General features: G+C 29.8%; 1 protein-coding gene across 3 annotated transcripts in view; it reads left to right on the top strand.

Moving 5' to 3' along the window:
• Positions 1 to 13,326, top strand: part of LOC101895495 (homeobox protein cut) — a 127,720-nt gene that overhangs the window by 103,955 nt on the left and 10,439 nt on the right. The window contains exons 4-5 of one of the 3 annotated variants that reach the window (XM_011295533.3): positions 463 to 620; positions 2,133 to 3,584. In XM_011295533.3, coding sequence (XP_011293835.1) covers positions 463 to 620; positions 2,133 to 3,584 — 1,610 coding nt within the window. The remainder of the gene's footprint in view (positions 1 to 462; positions 621 to 2,132; positions 3,585 to 13,326) is intronic. The other 2 variants (XM_005186666.3, XM_020037902.2) reach the window with 2 other exon arrangements.

Here is a 13,326-nt window from a genome sequence, read left to right on the forward strand (position 1 = left end):
ATATAAGTATATTTATTTATTTGTTCTCCTAAACTTTTTTTAGTTTTTATATTAAAAAAAAGTTTTAATTTTTTTTTTTTATTTTTGATCGCCTAAAAAATATTTTTTTAGTTTTTTTCTATTTTTTACAAAATCTAAAAAAAAAAAATTTTTTTGTTTTATTTATGTATGTATTCATATTTCTTCGAATAAAAAATATTATTTTTTTAACTTTTATATTTAAAAAAATTAAAAAATATTTTTTTTTTTTTGAAAAATTAATTTTAAAATGTTTTTTTCTGAAAAATATTCTTTTTTATTTATTATTATTATTATTATTATTATTATTATTATTATTATTATTATTATTATTATTATTATTATTATTATTATTATTATTATTTATTTATTTTTTTACTTATTTTTTTTTTTTTTTTCTTGAAAAATTTAATTCTAAATATTTTTTTCTCAATTTTTTTCCAGATCACCCCTTTCACTGGATTCCATTAGCCAACAGAATGCCATTGCCGCTGCTGCCGCCGCTGCAGCTGCCTGCAATAATGATCCCAATAAATTCCAAGAATTACTCATGGAACGTACCAAGGCCCTGGTGGCAGCCGAGGCTCTGAAGAACTCTGAAGGTAAGTTTCCGTCTCGAAAGTTTACTCAGTGACAACAATATTCACATAGAACAGAACAGAACCAAAAAAAAATTGAAAAACAAACACCATAACGTTTTGAGTTCCTTTGGAGTTGTCTATAATTTTGTTCGCCTTCGCCTTCTTCTTCCACTTCGTCTGATCATTATTATTACAAATTATTTATTGTGATTTTTTGTTGTTGTTATTATTATTGTTGTTATGCCTTGTTTACCTAATTGACAAACAAAGAAATTTTATTCACATATTATTATCTTTCACCTCGTCCTCTGGATGGCGATGAAACAGAAAAATCAGAAAAATTCGAAAACAAAAGCAAAAAAAATTAAAACTGAAACTATTTATGGCTGTTGTTGTTGTTGTTGACATTTGTGTTGTTGTTGTTGTTTTTATTGGTGTGGTTAACAATACTAAGTTCTTTTGCATTCCTTTTACTTCTATTTTGTCACTCCATTTGTGGGTGGCTTTAATTTATGGCTGTTGATTTTCCTTCTTTTTTCCGTTGAGTTTCCTCCATAACCAAACAAGCATGGCGCCTCATGGCGGTGCCCTTCTACCACCTAGCTTATCTTTCGCAGATAGTCAATATCAATATTAATATTGAAATGGTGTGATTCATCATTCTCATGCATGGAGGCCTTAGATATTCTTCAAAATTATTTTCAGATGTAGACAAAATTGGCAAAAAATAAATTGATTTTCAAAATTTTTTAAAAAATAAAAAAAAAATAGTTTTTTTAAATTACATTTTAATATTTCGAATTAATTCATTAACAAAAAAAATAAATTTAAAAAAATTATAAATTTTAATATAAAAAATAATAAAAAGTAAAAATATTACAAAAAAATCTTCTAATGTAGAGCTTCTCAAATTTTCAAATTAAAAAAAAAAATATTAATTAATTCATTAACAAAAAAAATTAAAAGCTTCTCAAATTTTCAAATTAAAAAAAATCCAAAAATCTGCTTTGATTTCAAATTTATCATCAAAAAATAAAAAAAAATATTTTTTTAAGACTTAATTTTGAATTTTTATGAAAAAAAAAACTCTCATGAGTCATGACTCAACTCAATTTTTACAGAAATAAAAAAATAATGAAATATTTAACAATAAATATTAGAATTTTCTTAAAAAAAAAGTTGTTAATATTTCAATGAAATTTGAAAATGTTAACAAAAAAAAATTATTTTTTTTTTTTGGAATAATTTTCTCAAATAAATTTTAAATTTTCCTAAAGAAATTTAATTTTTTCTCAAAAAAAATAGAAAGTTTTTCTTCACATATTTGAAATTCTTTTTAAAAATAATTTTAAATTTTTAAAAAAAATTTCGAAAATTAATTTTGAAATTTATACTTACTTCCACTCAACTCTCAAAACAATTTTCTCGCCAACAAAACAAAAAAAAATCATTCCACACACAAAAGAAATATTTCAATATTTGTTTTCCCTCCCCTCTTTTTCTCCTGAAAAAAAAAACAATCAAAACTTTCAGAGCAAGCTTTAGAAAAAAGCCGGGATGATGAAAACCTTAGCTTACAGCCCACAACATCATCATCAGCTTCATCCAATACTTCTTCAGATCGACTTCAAGTCAACAACCAGACAATCCCACAATCAATAGATAATGCCAACGTAGATGAGTCCAAACAGGAAGCCTCAAAAGTGCCAAAAATAGAAATTTTAGATGATGAGGAAGAAGAGGGGGAGGAGGAGCAAAAAGAAAAATCCGTTTCATTTGCTTCCAAAGAGTCTATCATCAATTTGGAAGATGAAGACAAAGCCAATGGCGGCGAGGAGGATGACTCCCAGAATTTTAAACAAAATGTTGAACGTTTCGGCTCGTTGTTGGGTGAGGAACTGGTGAATAGTTACTGGCGTAATCGGGGGGCCTATCACCAGCATTATCATCAGAATCAACAGCAACAACAACAACAACAACAGCAAATGGCCACCGCAACCCCCCACCCACATTCTTCACATCCATTAATGATAACTCAAAATGCCGTCCAACAGCATTACCACCAACAGCAACAACAACAACAGCAACAGGCCACAACAACTTCCACCTCCTCTTCTGCTCTAATGCATGCGGGTTCCACACCCCCCTGTGGCCCCTCGTCCACAACTTTGCTTAGTCAATTAGTTAATTCCACATTTTCCACACCCACACCCACCACCTCTGCAACTCAAAATTCCTCTTTACGTTCAACAGATGCCCACTATCCGGCGCCCCAACACCATCATCATCACCACCACCATCTGCAAATGCCTCCCCATCTGGGCGGGGATCATCACGACAAATCGGCAGCAACCGGCAATCACCATCATCATCATCCCGATTCGACCGCGTCCAATGCCAGTACCCCCAACTTGCAAGATCAACGTTCGGAGGATCACTACCAACACCACCAGTCGCTGTCCCTCAATGGTTCCCTCAAGAACTACGAAGACAACAACAACAGCCCAGCCAACAATCATCCTCTGGGCGGCCACAGCCATGGCCTGCCCCATGGTTTCTTGCCCGGTCTACCATTCCAGTTTCAAGATCGTGGCCATTTCCGTTTTGCCGACGATCTGAAACTTCCACCCGGCACCTCGATGGCCGGCCGTTTGGGTGAATCACTGATACCCAAAGGTGATCCCATGGAAGCCAAACTCCAAGAGATGTTACGCTACAACATGGACAAATATGCCAATCAGGCACTGGACACATTGCATATCTCAAGGCGTGTGAGAGAATTGCTGTCCGTGCACAACATTGGCCAGAGAATTTTTGCCAAATATATTTTGGGTCTGTCACAGGGTACCGTTTCCGAGTTGCTCTCCAAGCCCAAGCCATGGGATAAGTTGACCGAAAAGGGACGTGACAGCTATCGTAAAATGCATGCCTGGTCATGTGATGATAATGCGGTGATGCTTCTCAAATCGTTGATACCCAAGAAAGGTAAGTGGGAAGATATTTTTTGTAAAATAAATTTTAGATTAAGAAAAAAAAAATGGTGTTGCTCATGAGTTAGGGACTCAGATTGTTAATGCCTACTTTTAGGCAAAATTTTAAGAAACGCTATTAACTAAAATTTAAGAATAGTTAAAGGAATGTGGGACATTTGGTAGTGACTTCCCACGTAAATATATTTTGCTATGAAAATTTATTAAATTTCGGTGCATACTTTTAGGCGCGAAATTCCAAAAAATTCATTTTGAGTTTGAAATTTTTCTCTTACTGAAGAAAATCTATTAAAATAGAAAATCGGACAATTAGTTATAAATTAAAGCATACTTTTAGGCGCCATGTTAAGGAAATATTATAAACTAATCCATAAAAGTAATGAAATAATTAATAGAAAAAATTAACAATTGACAGGGACTAATTAAACATGTATTTCTAAAAATAGGGCATACTTTTAGGTGCAATCTGTGCCCATTTTTGCCATTTTCCCCATTATAGATGGGAGAAAATACATTATTTTTGGAAAAAGCTACTGGAACACACATTTTTATTTTTGTTATATTTTTTTTTGTTTAGAAATAAAAAAATTGATAAGTTATTGCGTTACGAAGCATACTTTTAGGCGCCATATGAAGAAAATATTCCAAAATTGAACTCAATTAAGAGCTACTGATTGCAGAAAAATTGAGAAAAGACAGAAAAATAAGACAAATATTTGCACACAAAAAATGCAGCATAACTTCAGGAGCCAAAATAAAAAAAAAATAATTTGATTTGATTCAAAAAATTATTATATTTCGAAAACGTCTCAAAACTACAAAAGAATTAAAAATTTAAATATTTTAAAAAATGCAACATATTTTCAGATGTCATATCGCAAAAAATTTAAAAGTTTTGAAAAATCCTGAAATGTATAGAAAATTTAATAGTGGCAAAAAAATCAATTAAAAAATGTATTTGAATCATAGCATACTTTCCGGAGGAATATTGATTTCGCAATATTCCTCCGGAAAGTATGCTATGATTTAAATAATTTTTTTAATTGATTTTTTGCCACTATTAAATTTTCTATCTCCAAAAATGTCATAGGAAAAGTAATAAAAGGGAAAGAAAACTTAAAAAATGTGAGAAATTCAAAAGTAAAGCATACTTTTAGGCGCCCAAAGTAGGATTACATTGGAATACATGCTTACCATTTTTTTTGTAAATAACACACAAATCTGTAAATGACAAGTATAAGAAAAAATGGCTTTCTATAAAATTTAAGGCATACTTTTAGGGGTCTAATTTTATAAATTTTACAATTTTTGGCCAAAAATAAATTCTATAAATGTCAGATATAACGCATATTATAAAGCAAATGTTTTCATAAAATTAGGGCATACTTTTAGGGATATTAGTGTGAAAGCATTGGAATAGGCTTATGTCAAACTGCCATAAATGAGAGCCTAAATTAAATTAATTTAAAAAATAAATAACAAATATTGCCACATAACTTTAAACTAAATAAAAAAATTGCAGAAAAATTAAAAATTATTAAATAACAGACAGAAAATATTTATTGCTTTTAAATCAATTTTGAAATTTTTGTTGTATTTTCCCAACTCCATTAGTTGATTGTATAACCAATTTCTCAAATGTTTCATAATTTTTTTTTTTAATTTTATTTCTTCTAACATTTTTGCTTTGAATTTATAATCACCAACTAATTTTAGTCAGAATTTTTTTTCAATTTATTTTTGATTTTTTTGTTTAATTTATTTTTTTTTTTTTTTGATATTTATTATTGTCTCTCTCACACTCTCTCTATATATATATATGTATATGAGCTGTTCGACCTAAAATTTAATTTAATGCTAAAATTGTTTTGCATTTTTAGTCAAACTCGATGGCGACGCTGTTGTTGTTGTTCTTGTTGGTTTAATGTTCTTGTTAATCAAATAAATTTCATTAAATTTATCATAGAATTTCACACTATTTTGATTTTAAATATGTGTGCTGTTTTGTATTGTTGTTGTTGTTTTAGTTGTTGTCAAACTATAAATATTTGTGGTTCGGTATGAAACTTGTTACAAATTTATACAAATCACAAATAGCAAATTAAAGAAAAAAAATACAACAACAAAAAAATGGCCAAAGTGGCAAAAACCCGTCAAAACAGCAACAGCCTCCTAGGAAAACAAATGTTTTACACACGGCTAATAAATGTAAAGCTAAAACAATAACAACAACAAATATTTGTATATTAGTAATGGATTGCTTCTAATGACTGTGGTCTGTTGCAACTACTCCCCAAATGCCTCTTCCTGGGCCCCAGAACTCCTTGGCTTCACATACCCCACCACACCCCGCTCTCTCTCTCCTCCTCCCAGAGCCATTAAAAAATGCTTGATTTTTTTTTTGTTTTTGCGAAATTTCCTCACTTTCTTTTCACCAACATTGTACGCAGCATCGTTTGTTTGCTTGGAAAAAATGGGGACAATTTTGACGAAATGCTACGCCACCAGATATAAAGAAATTGAAATCACAAAGATGTTCCCCGTCTTGCTGGCTGTCAATGTGTGGCAAAAAAGAGAGAAAAAAAAAACAACAAAACGCAAAAGCGTTAATGAATGCTGGGTAATGCAGACATTCATAATGACGATGATGTTGGTGATGCCGATGGATAATGGTGCAGTTGAAGATATTGCTGGCGGCTGGTACTGATGATGATGGTGCTGCAAGCGGACATGCAATTTATACCTCTTCTTGTAGTACTCAAAATGTCATATACATGTAATAATGTATAGATTTCGGCATACAAGTCGATATATCTATGATGTCTGGCTGGCTGGCTGTTTGGTTGGCCAAACCTGGGGACCATGAGAGCATATTTTCGTTAGTGGTAGGGGAAGATGGACCCGGGGAGAGTTGTTTCACTTGATGATTGTAAGCAAATAAGTATCTATAAACTGGCATTGGGCCAAAGTGTTGGCATCAAGATGTTTGTTGTTGTTTTTTAATTATTTTTGATTTCTGCATAAAATTGAAAAATCAGCAGACAATATTTTTCCCAACCCCTAACCCTGCCTCAGGGCCTCCCAATTTTTTTATGATTTTTACAATAAATTTTCAAATGTCTTTGAAGGAATTTTTGAGACATAGTTTTTTCTATTTTTTTTTTCTTTTATTTTTCTCAACTTTTTTCCTTCCTCCTTTGATTTAATTATTATTGAGCAGTTTGTTTTTTGTTGTAGTTGTTGTCGTTCTTGCCCCTATCTCTGGCGTGTAGACAGACATCAATTTGTACAAATTTGCGCGTTTGTTATGCCCACCAACAAAATGCAATGCAACAAACTTTAATTAACATGAAGATCTTTCTTTAATTACTTTCTTTTCGCAAAAAAAAAGAAAAAAAAACTTTGCGCCCAGACTTGCGGCAAATGGAAGGCCGAAGGCAATTAGAGTTTAGAACAAAGATTGGGAAGAGTTAAAACAACAACAACAGACTATCAATACAACAAATAAATAAATATCAAGAACTCGCTCCTTTGGAAAATTCGAAAAAAAATAAATAAAAATTAAAAAATAAATAAAGCATACTTTTCGGAGCCCTCCTAGGAAAACAAAAATTCCTCTCAAACCACCCAAGAACACCCCACATCTCCTCCTTATTTACGAAAAATACAAAATAAACACATCTCAATAAAAAAAATACAATTTTAAAGCCTACTTTTAGGAGCCCTCTTAGATATTCAAAAATTCCCCTCAAACCACCCAAGAACACCCCATATCCCCTCCTTTTTTACAAAAAATAAAAAAAAACACATCTCAATTAAAAAAAATAAATAAAAAAATAAAGCCTAATTTTAGGGGCATTTTTTAATATTTTAATTTTTAATTTTTTTACCAAAAATTTATTTATTTATTTTAAATAACGTTAAAAAACAGAAAATCAAATTCTAAAGCCTACTTTTAGGCTAAATTTTTTAGTGAAAATTTTTACGTTTTACGTATTTGAGGCTATTTTAAGGGAATAAATTTCCCAAGGTAGAAAAACATCCTTTTGATGAAAATATCTAATTCGGGCCAAATTCCAAAGCATAATTTTTTAGTTGTGAAAGATACTTTATTGCATATTTTTAGGGATTTATTTTTATTTTTTTAAACATTTAATCTTCTATATAGATTATTTTCCGTAAAAGCGCATCAGATTAACAGTATTTTTAATTTTTCAAGAATTTTGAGTTCCATTGCCTACTTTCGGGAGCCATTTTTCGTACAGAGATGATTTGCAATATTTTACAAAATTAAAAGCAACTACTATTCAGAGGAAACAAAATTCCAAATATATTTTTTTGTAAGCCTCTAAAGGCATAAACCTAAATTTAAAGCATTCTTTTAGGGATATAATTTTTTATTAATTTAAAATTTGCAAATTTTTGTAAAGAGGTAGCCCAGGAATTATAGAAAAAGTAAAAAAAAAACTGCTTTCAGGGCTTTCCTGGGGAAAAGCAAAATCCAAAGCATACTTTTGGGAGTTATATTTTTTAAATAATTATTTTTCCAAAGAAAATTTTCCAGAAAACTAATCTTCGAGTTCAATAAAAATATAAAATAATATTTCTGGTGACTTTAAATACAAAATCAATTTTCAAAGCATACTTTTAGGTGTTTTATGGGTTTTCTTAGGCAAACAATTACACTCTTTTTTAGAACCATCATAATTTTATTAAAATAAAAAATAGTATAACCTTTTGAACGACTTTTGAGACAAAATCAAATTTCAAAGCATACTTTTAGGGGCTTTATAGTTTTTTTAAAGCAAAAAATGTCACTTTTCTTCAGAAAGATCACAATTTTATTTGAATAAAAAATCGTAAAAAAGTTTAAGTAGCTTGAAAGACAAAGCATACTTTTAGGGGACTTATAGGTTTCCTTGAGCCGAAATTTGGAGTCATAATTTTAAAATTATTTATTTTTTCAATAAAAAATTGCTATCATTTTAAGGTTGAAAAAATTCCCAAGCATACGTTTAGGGTTCTTCTATATTCCCTTTAAAATTAATTGAATTTTTTTTATGGAAAATAGTTTTATTTATTATTAATTTTCTTGGTCCAGGTAAGTTTATTGATTTGGGTTCTATTAAGCTTATAGACCTAAGTTTTGTAAATAAAAATTCCTCTTTATTTCATTTTTCCCGACGTTTCGTCAATGTTTGTTGACATCTTCAGGGGATACGTAATAAAATTGGATTAAGTTTACATGAAGTATTTCGTCAAGTTCAACAACACAAAACCATTAAGGTTTTGTGTTGTTGAACTTGACGAAATACTTCATGTAAACTTAATCCAATTTTATTACGTATCCCCTGAAGATGTCAACAAACATTGACGAAACGTCGGGAAAAATGAAATAAAGAGGAATTTTTATTTACAAAACTTAGGTCTATAAGCTTAATAGAACCCAAATCAATAGTTTTATTTATTTTTTAAACAATTTCTTGGTTTATTCCACCCCCTTTCTTATGTAAAAAAATCCTGAGCATACTTTTAGGGTTCTTATATTTTTCCTTAAGAAATAATCGAATTTTTCAAATGGAAAATAGTTTTATTTAGTTTTGTTTAAAAATAAATTTCTTGGTTCTTTGGATGAGTCTCCACCTCCTTCCCCCTCTCCTATGTGAATATGCCCCCATATAATTGCAATAAATAGACAAAGAACCAAAGTTATAAAAAATTATTTGCTGTCATTTATAGTGCGTGCAAATATCACGTTTGTCTTGCAAATTCAATGCGAAAAAGAAAACCCTTTGGAAAATAGTTTTGTAGAAAAATAAACGTTGACATTACTCTTTTAGCTTAAGGCCATGAGTTCCCTGCCCTGACCGCTTTTATAGAAAACTACAAAAACCTAAAGGAAACATGCAATTTTTCAAATATCGTTTGCTTTCAGTTGAAAAGACATTTCACAGCAACAACAAACATGGCCATAAACAGGGTATGCGTTCAGCGGGGGGTTTCCCCTTCGCGTTTTTTTTTTTTTTTGCCATTTGATAGGAAAGACATTTAGCGTAAAAGACCGGCCCAACAGCAAGGTGACACATGACACTTTAAGGATTTATTGAATTGTAATTTTAACCTTAAGTTTTGTTGCAAAGAATTGAAGGAATTTTTTGCCCAGAAGTATGCATTGATTTTTCTTTTTCTGGGGTTTTCTGTCTGGGCCCCAAAACAAATAAGGTCTTTAATTTGCAATGGATTTTTTTTTACTGTGTGCTCCGCACTTAACAACACTTATGCAATTAAATTACAAAACAAAAGAGTGGTACTTCACCAAAAATAAATCCTCTCCCCCACTCTCACCCCGGACTTCGAAATTCCTTTGGCTGACCAGCCAGCCAGTCAGCCGGCCAAAGGACCAACAACATGTGACATTGTTAGTTTACTGTTTATGGCCTTCATTAAAAGTGCTGCTGCTGTTACTTTGGTTCATTGTTAATCTTTTGGCGTCGACAACATTGTCCATGGGCCTGGCGAGGAGGAGGACCAAATGATCCTTTATCCCCCTCCCTTTTTGGCTAGAATGTCAACGTTCCTGTGGTTATTTTTTGCCTCTTCCCTCCTTTGCTGATTCTCAATGACCGGTTTCCTTTTATGGGATAGCCAGCCGACCCATAGCTTGAACTCTTCTATCCAGGCAAATGTTTGAGTTTCGACTTTCGTAAGGGGTGATATCAAAGGGTTAAAATTATGCGGGTATTTTTTTGGAGAAGAAGAAAAAATACCAGAAAATCGGAAAAAGTAAAAGTCAAACATAATTTGTAACTTCAACAAAAAAAAATAAATAACAACATGTGGTGCATACTTTTGGGAAGAGAAGGGAAGAGAGACAATTAAATTTTAAGTTCAAAATAATTTTGATAAATTAAGGAACAAAATTGAAATATTTAAGAAGTACTAAAAATCGATTTACTCATCGAGAACTATTAACAAAATATGGTGTATAATTTTAGGCGGACATTATAAATAAAGTAAAAAACCTAAAAAAAAATAAATATTTGAAGTGAAAAAATTAACTAAATAAAATTACAGTGATAATTTAAAAACTAGGAGAAAATAGTAATATTTGGTGCATACTTTTAGGCCCGAAAATATTTTTCAAATTTTTCTTATTAAAAAAATAATAAAATAAACTGAAATTAATGTTGAGAAATTAAAACAAATAATAAAAAGAAAATAAAATAGTAATAGTTGTTGCATACTTTTAGGTCCCGATAATATTTTTTCAAAATGTTCTTATTAAAAAAATAATAAAATAAATTGAAATTAATGTTAAAGATTTAAAACCGAATAATAATTTTTGGAAAAAAAAAATAAAAAAGTGATAATTTAGAGCATACTTTTAGGCTAGGATATATTTTTGATTTTTTTTTCTGTTTTTAATTGCCAATCTTTTTTTTCTTACTTATTACATGGCTTGCCATTGTGAGTACCTTCCCCTTTCTGCAACTCCCTTCCAATTATTCAATTACAACCAATGCAATGCAGAACCTCAATCAAACGTTTGTTTTCTCCAAGGCGTGTGAGGGGGGTCTTCGAGGGCTATGACTTGCCATCAATTTATGTTAAAATATGCATTTCTTTTTCTTTTCATGGAAATAATTCTAATTAAAATGCCTATCAAATCAAAGAAAACAGAAAAAAATACGCCACAACTTCAAGAGTTGTAATGCAAAGACGTTTGGGCATAATCCAAGTGCAAGCATAGAACTCAATTCAATCCATGAGAAATCAAAACGCTAATGATGTCAGTCGTCTTCTTCGCTTGGCGTTGGTGCTGATGACGTTTATGAAGTAGGCAATATTATAATAACCACCACTTCAAAATGCAATAAATTATCTATGCAATAAATTAAGAAATGAAAAAGAAAAAATTGGAATTGGAAATCAGGGGGAGTATTGAAGTGGCAATTTTTTTCTTCTTCTAGAAAAGAAAAGGATTGAAAGTTGACAGGTGCCTTAATTGGAAAAATACCAATTATCCATGAGTCAGGCAAAGGGGATTTGAGGGGAATAATTCGTTTTTTGAGGGTAATTTCTTAACAAAGAAGGATTTATTTGGTTTTTACGTTGGGCGCCATTTTTTATTTTACCTCAATAAATTTGTGGAAATATCAAAATTCAGTGAAAAAATAAAATCTGTTGGAAGTTTTATGGCCAAAAATATTTTTCGACAAAAAAAGAAATATTTTTGAACAAAAAAAATAAAATTTCCATTGGGCGCCACTTTTTGTTTTGTCAAAATATAAATACGTATTTAAAAAAAAAACAGTTTAAGTGGCATGACTTATAAAACTATCATCCGTTTAATGATCAAAAAAATTCGTGGTTTGATTTTATTTTAAAAAAAAAAAAAAAACAAAATTCACGTTGGGCGCCACTTTGAATTTTTTTTCTAAAATTAAAAATTTATATTTAAAACATCACGTTATCTAATTAAACATTTTCATAAAAAACCAAGCTTTAGCTATTTTTCCATAATTTTTTGATAAAATACCACAAATCACATTGGGCGCCACTTTGATATTTTTAAAAAAAAATTCAGTTCAAAACTATTAATATGTTTTTTACAAAAAAAAAAAAAAAACACCTTTAGTTAATTTTTTTAATGGCAACGAAGATTGATGCTCTTAATCTGTTTTTCGACAAAACAAAATACAAATTTAGGTTGGGCGCCACTTTAATTTTTTTCATAAATTATTATTTTTGAAAAGTACTTTTAATTCTTTTTTTATTTAATAATAACGAAAAAAATTAATGCATTGATTTTTTTAAATTTATTTTACAAAAAATATTGAAATTTACGTTGGCCGCCACTTTTGTCATATTTTTAATGGCAACGAAGATTAATGCTCTTAATCTGTTTTTCGACAAAAAAAAAAAAAAAAACTAAAAATTTAGGTTGGGCGCCACTTTAATTTTTTACATAAATTATTATTTTTGAAAAATACTTTGCATTACTTTTTTAATTTAATAATGACGAAAAAATTAATGCATTAATTTTTTTTTTAATTTATTTTACAAAAAAAAATGAAATTTACGTTGGGCGCCACTTTTTCATATTTTTTAATAGATAGCGGAAATTGAGAACTTTCTTCAATTTTTGGTTTCTGAACAAAAAATAATAAGAATTTTTATAAAAAAAAATCTGCTTGATAAAAAAATCATGCTTTGATTTTATTAAAATTTGTTTTACGAAAAAAATTAAAATTTAGATTGGGCGCCACTTTTTCATATTTAAAAAAATAGCCAAAATTGAACTTACTTCAATTTTGTCGTCCCTGAATACAAAATAATATGAATTTTTATAAAAAAATTAGCTTCTTCGCAATTTTTAAAATTTGCTTCATATTTTTGCAGCTATTTTAGAATATTTTTAACCTGCCTCTAAAAAATAACTCCTTTATTTTCGCCCTTAATTGTGATTTTCTTGCCTAACGTTAGCCACCATATTTTCGATACCTCTACATATTCTAAGGTATTTTTTATAGCCTTCTATGAATGTCATTTTTAAGTTGAACACTTTTAAAAAACAATCAATCGTCAGCTAATAAATTATAAATATTTAATCCCTTTTTTATTTTGACTCTATTATCGTCGAATGCTGACGATGCCTTTGGAACTTTTCATTTTAGATGTTCCACTTAATTAATTTCATATTTTTATTATGGACAAGCCTGAGCAGACATATCTAT

Source organism: Musca domestica, unplaced genomic scaffold, assembly GCF_030504385.1.
Source record: "Musca domestica strain aabys unplaced genomic scaffold, Musca_domestica.polishedcontigs.V.1.1 20, whole genome shotgun sequence".
NCBI classification, from domain to species: domain Eukaryota; kingdom Metazoa; phylum Arthropoda; class Insecta; order Diptera; family Muscidae; genus Musca; species Musca domestica.